Source organism: Vanellus vanellus (genome assembly GCF_965231255.1).
Source record: "Vanellus vanellus genome assembly, chromosome: 1".
NCBI classification, from domain to species: Eukaryota; Metazoa; Chordata; class Aves; order Charadriiformes; family Charadriidae; genus Vanellus; species Vanellus vanellus.
In genome coordinates this window covers 58,761,205-58,772,347 of record NC_138905.1, presented here as the reverse complement: position 1 = coordinate 58,772,347, position 11,143 = coordinate 58,761,205, and the positions used below count along the sequence as shown (strand labels likewise).

The 11,143-nt window shown below is 39.6% G+C and overlaps 1 protein-coding gene across 1 annotated transcript; it reads left to right on the top strand.

The window, feature by feature from the left end:
• Positions 1-719: 719 nt before the first annotated feature.
• Positions 720-10,181, top strand: NCF4 (neutrophil cytosolic factor 4; the record flags this gene model as incomplete). Its single annotated transcript, XM_082497688.1, has 10 exons — positions 720-751; positions 2,590-2,674; positions 3,877-4,030; positions 4,331-4,401; positions 5,217-5,344; positions 6,343-6,400; positions 7,941-8,039; positions 8,781-8,911; positions 9,005-9,070; positions 9,866-10,181. The coding sequence occupies 10 exons, from the start codon at positions 720-722 to the stop codon at positions 10,092-10,094; spliced, it is 1,053 nt and encodes a 350-aa protein (XP_082353814.1). The 3' UTR covers positions 10,095-10,181.
• Between the last annotated feature and the right edge of the window lie 962 nt (positions 10,182-11,143).

Here is an 11,143-nt window from a genome sequence, read left to right as displayed (position 1 = left end):
GATTGTTTTGAACACATGAAGCTGAAAAGATCTCTACTCTTTCAAGGACTCATGTCTCACTTGCATTGATCCATCCTTCAAAGCTCATTTCTGAATCTCCTGTGCCTGATACCCTGGTACCCATATGTTTGACAAGGTTGAATTTCCCGACCATACTTTCTGCTCCCACTTGAAAATTTATTCTTTAGCTCCACCTCCTGGCTCTTGGTCCATGGAAAGGAGGTTTCTGGGGAATCACAGAGCCTCAGGAAGGATTCAGAAATATTCATCCTAGTTTACAAACACTAATGTAGAGGTGTATTTGGGGACGTTTTAACTGGGTCAAAATAGATTTTGTTAAGCCCACTCGTACTGGCTTTCCACAGAGGCAGATATTTCGTTGAAGAGGTGGACAATGGAATATGTGTCTCATAGTTTCTGCTTTTTGTTGGGCTTTTGGTTTCTCAACTGTGGCAGTTTCGATACATGACAGACATCACAAAGCAGTCTTTCTTTGTGACTGTTTTTTCTCTAGTACTTCCTCAATCTCATGGGGGTGGGGAGGTAGAGAAGAAATCGTCTGACACTGAAACATTAAAATAAAAGATCCCTGAGGCCTTGCAAAGGAGTCTTGATTCACGCAGGGAGAATTGCTTTGACTGTTCATCCTGTTCAACCAGGAACTGCCCAAGAAGTGGAGGAATAGAGTTCAGCCATCTGGATTTAAGAAGCTGAAAACCATGTCTCTTCCCCGACAGCTGCGAGAAAAGAGGTAATATGTCTCTTCCTCCTCCCGCCTCCCTGTAACTGCTATGATCTGTTTGATTTGGATTCAAGCTGCTTTGGTGATTCTAAAAAGGTTGTTATCGTAGCTTCCAAACTATTAGGCTGCTCAGTGTGGAGCAGACCATTTCTTAAATTGGAGTGGACTTTCTTCTGGGGAATATTCAGCACCTAGGGCAATAGTGGGTCATTGTCCTCTTTATAGCTGCAAACAGTTTCCCTTTTACTGGGGTTTGTGATATGACTAATTATATCTCTTGATCTCCATAGCCACATCCCTCTTCACAGTAAGTGGTAGTGTTTAGGGTGGTGCTGATTCATGTAATTCTGCCCATACAGCAAGCTATTGCAAGACTTAGCATCATTACTTCAGCCTTTCAGATGGGCTACACATTGTGGAAGCCCCTGCTTGGGATATTCTCCTAGCAGAATAAACTGAGCCAACTGCCATGTTTTTTGTATTATCAGAATATTTAACATCGTGTCAGCTTGGTATTTCTTAGATGATAGTTTTTAAAGTTTCTCTTTCTCTCTACCTCATTTATTATCATTTTTTCCTCATTCTTGATCCTTTTTACTGAAGTGTTACTATAAATACCACTTTAACAACATTGAGTTATATGATGGAAGCAAAGGTGAATTTGTCTTCTGTTTGTCAAAGATGTTGTACCAAGGAGAAGGTCCCAGAGGAAAAAGCACCTGCCAATCCATGCTGTTTTACTGTGTGGACAATATAGACAAGAAACATGAGAGTATGGTCATATGGCTGCTCTTTAGGTGTTTGTCGTGGTTTAGGCCAAATCCACCACTGAGGACCCGAGGGACCCCAGACGGGACCGACAGATGCTCCCCTCTACCCCTCTACAAAGAGAGAGGCAGAGGAGGAAAAAGAGACTTAGAGGGATCTTTCTTTCTCTCTTGCTTCAAATCCAATACTTTCTAGGATCCGTAAAGCTTATTCTAACCTTGCCCACTATCATGTGTTCCTTCACACATTTTTGACATTTTCAAACAAGTATCTTCGTGCTTGCTTTGGGTTATCTGCTGTGACTGGGAGGTCTCCCTGTAAATATTTGCTAGGCTACTAGTTCTTTTTTCAAAGCTTCTGTAAGAGTCTGCTTCACGGTGATATTTACAAGAAAACTTGACAACATTTTGATAGCTGATGCAGGCACCACTAGTTATGATATAGAACAATACTATGTCTTTGTTTCTTTGCCTTTTTTTTTTCTGTTTGTGCTTACCTTTCTGTTCTTTCTTACATGTATAAGGTACATTGTATGCCTCTTACACATACAGCGTAAGGTTTTTAGGAATTAGCTTTGTTCTGTCAGTTTCTAGAGCACCTAGCACAACAGAACTCCTTCCTATTCCCTACAGTAATGCAGTAATAACAACAGCATAAATCATGGTATATAATGATCTCCTTAGAATAAGTGATACTGCTGCAGGGTTATTGTAAGTCTACTAGATGCTGTAGGAAGGATTAAGAATACATCCACAGTTGATCGCATTTCTCAGGAAAAACTTACCAGTTCAAGTGTTTCTTTTGTAGTCCTGCTACTCTAGCAAGCCTAGGAATGGTAGAGGTGTTTTTCAGGCTTGATGAATCTTCACAATGGTCACTGACTTGTGCTGAACTTATGGAAAGCTGGCATCTCAAGATCAGACCTCCAGAGGAAAAGAATGACACCATGAGTTTCTAACTTCTTGGCTTTGACACTAGATAATGTGATGTTGCCCAGCTATCTTTGTTCTGTATGGCATAGAGACCCCGAAAGCTGATGCCAGTGTGAGTAACCTAAATTTTTTGTTCTTGCTTTACAGTGATTTTGACCAGCTTCCGGATGATGTACCTGTTTCAGCTAACATTGCAGATATTGAAGAGAAGAAAGGTTTTACTAATTATTATGTAAGAAGGGAGATTTATCCTGTCTCTATATGCCCTCATCTGTGACTGGTTTGGTTCTGGGAAGCAAAATGCAGTTAATCTGGTGTAGTTGCTTTTTGGCATGAATAGTTCCGTGCGGAGAAATTCTCAGTGCTTCTTTTTTCTGGTATGGAGGTTATTCTGTCACAGATTTAGTCTAAAAATGTATTGTCTGGGTGAAATGTGATGGAGGTCTCCTCTAACATTGCTTGTTTTCTAAATTCTTACCTAATTTCTGATTTATTTCCTGTTAGAGTGCTGTACTTTTGGTGAAGATAGTGGGAAAGAAATTCAAAGAGGGCAGGGTCTTGTCTCCATTATTCTATGGTAGTGGCAAGTTAGGATGCTTCCATCTACACAAAAGGTAGCATATTAATAAGTCATGAACAAGCATACAGGATGGGAATAGTAGGGAAAAGCACTATAAGATTTTCTGAAGATGGCTTTTGGATAAGATCAGCTCAGTCTGACTTCTGCAGGGTGTGCTGCTTTTGCTGGAGACATTGCTCATAAAACCTTCCCACTGCAGTATGCAGGTTTTACCCTGGAATATAGTGACATTTAGTTGTTCTGTCTTTACATTTTCTGAAGGATCTGGCTGCAACGTGACTTGGAGGTCAGTGTATGGAAATCATAAGCTCCTTTAGAGCAAATCAATTTTAGCAAGAGATGAGAAATAAGACAGTCGTTGGGGGAGGTCAGACCATAATTTCTGAAATTGCATACTTTAAAGAAAAAAGAAGCATGAATGCCTTCGACTCAGAAAATCAAGTAGTTTAGATGTCTGTCTATAGATTTAGATGTCCAAAGCATCCTACTGTAAAATAATTGTATTTACCACCCTAATATGTTTTGTTTGTCACTGAGGGAAGGTGTGTAAGCATAAAATAGCATCTAGTCATTTCAGGTTTCCTTTTAAGATTATGTAACAGAAAGTAGCTATGGGGACATGATCTATGCAAAAGCTGGACCAACACATATACCACAGTGTCTGGTGCTAACTTGTTATTTACTAGTACTTGAGTCTGCAGATGCTTAACTGAAGTCTCACTTTCCACTCTGCCCCTAAGATAATATTCGCACTACTGAAGCACTGATCTTATGTTCCTATTGTATGTCTCACTTTTATTTCATAAGTATTTCTAAGTAGGAACATCAGCCTGAATCCCCCTTCTCTGTTTCAGATGTTTGTAATTGAAGTAAAGGTTAAAGGTGGTGGCAGATACCTGATTTTTCGACGCTATCGTCAGTTCTATGCCCTGCACACCAAACTAGAGGAGAGATATGGGCCAGAGAGCAAAAATAGCCCTTTTACCTGCACACTCCCCATATTGCCAGGTAAGCTGTCAGTACCAAATCTGTGCATGAATAACAGCTTTCTCAGCCCCAGTCTGTCCTAAAGAGGAGTGCATAGTAGGGAAGTAGTTGTGACAAAGAACTAGTGCCCAGCTGTGGATGCTGAAGAAGTCAAGTTCCATTGGCCATCCCTCCACTTGTGGTAAAGTTCAGTTAGAAACCTAAAATCCTTTAGAAAATATGTATTTTCTTGGAGATCCTACTTTCTCCTGATTGTTTCGTTTCTCTGACAGCCTCCATGTTTTTTTCTTCAATAACTGTCACAGGTTTTATATTTTCCAGGAAAAGTTTACGTTGGGGCCAAAAAGGAAATTGCTGAGAACAGGATTCCTATCCTAAACGTCTACATGAAGGTAAAACTTAATTTTAAGGGAGAGATTGCACTGAGCACTGCAGATACGTACCCCTTGAAATCAGCTAAGAGAGACAGTACTGTTGTAGTCCTAGCTATCTGCTTCTCTCTATAGTGTTTTTCCTGAAGACACAGTGTCCACACTGTGGGACAAACCGCAGTCCTATTACCCAGATTGTTCAGACTGTGGCGTCTGCTGAAGTACACAGTTCACAAAGGCTCACTCCCTGCCTTCATGTATAGATAGCTATCCTTAAAAAAAAAAAAAGCAACAAAAACCAAACCAACCCAAGATGGAAATGGTGAAAGTCCAGGTGTTGTGTGAATACGAAGTTGGTATGTGCACCTAAAGGGCTAGGAAAGCGAGGTGGGCTTCTGGGTGTACCTGCTCTACAGTGAAGACACAGCCAGTAACATCGAGGAGAGAAATTCTTTGTGTGCAGGTTAACTGAAGACCTGACTTTAAATCAGTATAAGTCTGAAGGACTGGCCAAGACTTCTAGTACTTAAGGTTGCCTTCTTTCCGCAGTCATTCATGTTCTGAAGGGAAACACAAAGAGCAATTTACTCCTTCTGCAATAAATTAGGCACAAAAAGTGAAGCAATACATTGGCCAACTCCAGGAGTAAACAGGAGAAACTGTCAGCTGTTCAGCCGTGTCCTGCTGAGCGAGAAGGGAGAGGAGGGAGATTTCTGACAGTAATGAATATTCTCCATGATCCTGTAGGTCAGAGAGGCATATTTGTTACATGTAAATAAATAGAGAATTGGTCTCTCCCACTGTTACACTCTGCTTCCTACTTGCTCTTGGCACAGAACCTACTCTGCCTACCCGTTTGGGTGTTGATGGATGAAGAGGTCCGGCTGTTCTTCTACCACTCAACCTTTGATAGTGAACAGGTGCCTCACAGACTGAGACGGCTTCGCCCACGGACACGCCGAGTGTAAGTGATTGACATGTTTTTCAGCATTGCTTGATGTAAGAGATGCTGTCCAGTTTTGGGGGGAGAGAGAGATGAGGATCACCACTGTGTTTCCTAAGTGAATCCATGAAGTCCTAATATGAGGATCTTTCCCGCAGAGTGAACACAGGGTATTTCTTGTTTTCAGTAATCTCAAATTTTTAAAGTGGATGTGGTACGTGCATTAAAGGAAAATTCCAAAATGGGAGTATAGCTCGCTTTAAAAAAAATGCTGCTCAGCTCTATCTGCTGATAATTCTTTAATGGTAGTATCCATTATAATGTGCAGAATATACATGCCAAGCTTAAGGACATAGACTCGCACCACTGAAGTCAATGTGAGTTTTGGCACTGAATTCAGTGAGATCTGGTTCAGACACTAAATGAAACTAAATACTTAATTTGTTCCTGTCATTTGTCTAAACAGGGGCCTGTCCTACATAGCAGCATTGACACCCCTTTGGAGAACTGCTAAGTAGATGTCATACTTCATTACCTTTCAGTCAAATTAATTCTCCTTTCAACATAGCAAAGATGGACCCGTTTCCTTTTCACTTACCTCAAACAGTGCAAAAACTGCATGTGCATGCATTCCTGACCGCGTGTATGATGGCAGAGTTTGAACTGAATGCCATAAATGCTAGAAACAGGGATGCCCCGAAGGCAGAGTAGGGGAGCTGAGCAGTGCTGTGGAAGAGGGGTCCAGGATACAGACTATTGAAAATTCCATCTGTTCTCAGAGACCGACATCATCAGATTGCTGCTGATCTGCACTGAAACTGAGAGAACTGGGGCAATGTTGTTGCATCCATATTTATTTACTTCAGTACTGCACACAGATTCTCATGCAGTTTCTCCAGTGATCTATGACTTGCCTGCCTCTTAAATAATGAAAATGCAGACACTGTGCTACTGCTGGTGTAGTATTTTTGATGACTAGAAAGACACATTTACCTCCCTGTTGTCTCCTTTCTTTGCAGTAAAAGCATTTCACCTCAAGTGCCTATTTTTGACCGCATGGCAGCTCCACGGGCTGAGGTGAGTACTCTTCACAATCTGTCATAGAACAGGAGATTAAACTCTCTTTTCCTTTGGTATCTCATTGATCAGGTTGCCTTTTCCAATTAGAGCTTGGGGAAAGAAGGGAAAGTGAAATTGACGCAGGAAAGCAATTGATTTTAACAACAGGGAATGAAATAAAGGATGGAAAGAAGTGCTCTGTTCCTCCTTACTGGCGTAATAAGCAGGTCCACTGTGAAGTCAGAATGACAGGAGGTTCAAAATCGAGAGACATGTACATCTTACTGCCAAATGGTCCATATTTACGTAGTGATACCCATAAATTAAATTCCAAACAAGCACAAGCTTCAGTCTCATTGACTTCAGCAGAAGTTTAAAAGATTTGCAGGTGAGACATCTTGGTGTTTTCTGTAACATAAATGTTTTACTGAAAAGTGCCTATACCCTTGTCTTTTGCTGTACGTTGTCTTGGTATTAAGCACATGGAACTGCTTTGTAACCAGTACTTGTCTGAACATTGTCTTGCTTCCTGGAACATGTGACTTTGCCAAGATTAAAAAAAACATGCAAGTGGTTTGAGGTTTGTTGCTTTTGCTTTTTACACTGAGTATGGCAGGTCTTGGATCAGTCATGTCTCTTGGGTTTTATCTATGAATTTATTAATATTGAACATACCTACCAAAACGTTTCAATAGATGAAAAAAGGCTTTTGAAAGAGCTATTGATTAGAATTGTGAACTACTAGCACGACAGTAGCCGTTGTCTTTTTTTTTTATTAGGACAACTCTTGGTATTAACAAGACCAAAAGAACCATCTCAACACAGAATAAAGAACACTTTTTCATTTTTGCTCCTCTAAAAGCATTTAAATAGCTACCATGTTCTCTAAGGACAATGGGGGAGAGGTGCATTTTTGATAACGTGGTTGCTTCAGTTATTCAAAAACAGCTTGTTAGGGTGATAGCATGTGCTTACCTCCTTTTTCTTTTTTTACCCCCCTGAAGTGGGCATCTAAGTTCCATTTTAACTACACGCCAATTTCCCAGACTTCCCCCAATCTCTCAGTTCAGCACACAGGCCTGAAAGCTAGACATTAAAACAACAGTTAGTTACCCTTTAATTAGGACACAACAATTCTGCAATTTTTTAAGGCTCTGTGGTATTTTGCAGCAAATCAGAAAGCTGTAAAACTGCAATCAGAAATAATATATATTTTTTTAGTTCTCAGGATTTCAAGTTTTCAAGTTGTCAATTGTCTTCAGCTCTGTTGACTTACTTGCTTTTAAGTGTTTTCAACTTCTTTATATTTATTTCTCTGGTGCTCAGTGTCCTGCATTTTAAGAATTCTGGCATGTAGCACTCTCAGGGCCATGTTTATCCTAGTGCTTTTACCACTTCTTCAAACCATTTTTGTGTGTGCTGAGTAGAAGAAATTGTGAGAACTGCCGACTACGGTCATATATATGACCTTTCCCCCGAAATACATCTGTGATGACAAAGTGTGTCCTACTTTTGTAATTCTGTGAATTAATAATTTCCGTGTTATTACTTTCCATAGGCACTGTTCGATTTTTCTGGAACCAATAAACTGGAACTCACCTTCAAGAAGGGAGACTTGATCTATCTACTTAGCAGAGTAAACAAAGACTGGTTGGAGGTAAGACTTCAAAAGCGGTACTGAATTATTAGCATACCTTGAAATATATGAATAGAAAGGGTTCTCCTAGTCCTTGGGACCTGTCTCCTCCTTTCAGGGAGAAAGTGTATCATAATCAGGTCTTACTGTCAAGAATAAATCCTTGACTCCAAATTTGAAATTGTTTCCTTCCTTGATGGTTTTTAGCTTACAAATTTTCTGCCCTCTAGACTTCAGTTTGCATTTGCATTTGCTTCTGCTGCAATGTTTTTAAATTCTTTGGAAGTGATTAGAACACAAAAAGGCCACAGAAAGGAGATGGAAACTCCATTTCAGCGATTAATTGGTTTCTTGCCTCGGGGTGAGTTGCTGTATACTTCATGCTTCATACCACAACACACGTCAGCCTGATTAGAGAGAACTTGGGCAATGCAGCAGTGCTCTGAAAAAGGATGAGGAGAACATACTGTGTGTTTGCTGATATGATATCTCTGCTTGCTAAAACACCACAGCCTTCCTTGGTAACCATCTGACTTTCATTTTTTACATGCTGTTTCACTCCTTCGCCTTGTATGTGACGACACAATTGTATAATCTTTTTGTAGGGATGCCATCAGGTCACTTCCATAGCCTTTGTTTTCTTCATTATAGTAGATAGGATTCTTACTGTTGTTTCCATGGAAATTAATTGAATCCCAGAACTTATTGTATGTGGCCAAAATGGCATGGTTTTCTTAATTCTAACAATTCTTATCATTCCAGGGAACAGCTAATGATGCCACTGGGATTTTCCCATGTGCTTTTGTGAAGATCATAAAAGATTTACCACAGCAGGAAGACACAGTTAATAAAGTTCGCTGTTATTACCACGATGAGACTGTGAGCACTGTCAGGTAATAAGAAAATAGTCTTCCAGTTTGCTGCTGAACAATTGTTGACAATTCTCTTTTCATGATATGTAATGATTAAATTTGTTCTTGTCACAGGGATATCTCAGTGGAAGAGGATCTGAGCAGCATTCCATCATTCAAAGATCTCATGGAATTGATGAGGTACAATGCAAGCAGTTAGTTGTATGTTTAATAACATTTAAACATTTGTCAAGTTCATTCCAGTCCTAGATTTTCCACATTCTACTTTGTCATCAACATGTTTTGGGTGTGAAATAATTTTCAAGTGTCCTAAGGAAGTTGTACTTTGACTTGGCCTAGGGCCATCTGTGCAGACAGTAGTCTGCCTTAGGATTGTCAGTAAGTATGGAATGCTACACACTTCTAACTCAATTATGCTGAGTAGAAGTTTCCATTTCCAGTTCTAAGATCAGAGCCGTACCCCCATGTACGAATTTTTTGTGTAATATACTTCTTCAGGATGCAGGACACTGCCTTCTAACACCTGTTAAGCTACTGTTAAACTAGATTAATCTAGTGTTGAACATCAAAACATTAGAACATCAAAAGTTAGTAATAGAACACCTGGTCTAATACTCTTCCATTCCTTAACCTGCCCCCCTCTTCAAAAACAGCAACCGTCATTAGGCAAAAGTGGGTAGTAACTACAGTCAACTCTTATGTATGGGAATTTTGTCAAATTCACAGATTATTGTGCCATGCATTTGGTGTTATTGGAAATGGTTCTTGGTTCTGACAGATTTCTTAGCTTAAACCCAATACAGCATGAATGTGGCTGTATGATTCCTAGTACTAGCTGTATCAAGAATGCCAAGACACCCAAGGCTTAGTGTGGCTTTTAGCAGAATAAATTAGATTGCCAGTTTATTGTTAATTATGCAGCACCTCCCAGGCATTTCTTGATTTCTGGGAATCGATCCATTTCTTTTCTACCAGGCGGGAGTTTGACCAAGATGACATTGTTTTGAATTACCGGGACCTTGATGGTGATCTGATCCGACTGCTCTCTGATCAAGATGTTGAACTCATGGTGTGTCAGAGCAGGACTAGGCCCTCTGAGAAGCATTTCTTCCCTTGGAAGCTGCACATCACTCACAAAGATGACTTGGGTGTCTACAACACTAGTCCAGGAATAGGTGCTACTCAAACAGTAAGGGCAATGTAAGTGCTGTGCAGAGATGTTCCAGTAGGTACCTATACAGTCCTTCCATAATCCCTCTCTGCAGACAGTTTCCTTTAACAAACCTTCAAAGTAGGCTTGAAAAGAGTAATTTTTAGTAATATGTTACCTTTCAATGTAACATCTGTACTTAGCTTTTTCAACTTTTTAGCACTCCTCTGTAATAGACACATCTACACAGAGACCACAGAAAGTAAGGAATAGAGAAATAAAATCATTGGCCATATTCACAAAGCAAGTCAGTGTTAGCCTGCAATAGAGGTTTAGTGTTCTGAGCTGCAAGACCTGCTCTAATCTCTGTTCTCACTCCCAAAGCTAGTTATTTGTCCAGAATGTCTTTGTAAGCTTTTTTCTAGACTGCTATAATTTTCTCTTCACTTGCTGATATGAAGGTTTGTGTGCCAGTGCTTATGAATGCCTAATTATTTCTATCACGTGGGAATCTGACTGGGCATTCAGAGCTTGTTCGGGGAGCATCAAGAAAACTTTTTCATATTTCAGTGAAGAAATTACATCCCACCTTTGCTTTCTTCTTTTCACTGACCAATATTTTGAATTCTGTGAATCAAACCTAGTACACCTGTGGTGTTCCTCATAGACCTTTTTATAATTGTACAGACTACTTATTTCTGCATTCTGGGAAAATTTGTGTGATGCCTATTCAAATAGCAATTTCTTCTCTGTCTTCTGCTTTCTGACACCTCGTTGCAAAGTAGAACTAACAAGAAATTACTCTATCAGATTATTCAACATATAAAGTTACATATGAGTATATTTTATCAGTTTCTATTCAAAAGGATTTCTTTGGGGGGATGAAATAATTCTGAACTTTTTTTTTTTGCTTGAAAGTGAGATAATTTTGAAGAAGAGTTTGAATGTTACTTATTCAGCTTTCTTTAAGGAGTAGTTCATTATTGAACAAAAATGTATCTTGCAACAATTTCTTTAATGTTCATGCAATTAAAATATTTTATTCTTGAACAAATTTACTGCTGCTTGTAAGAATTACAAGTTATGTATGTTTTACATAAATT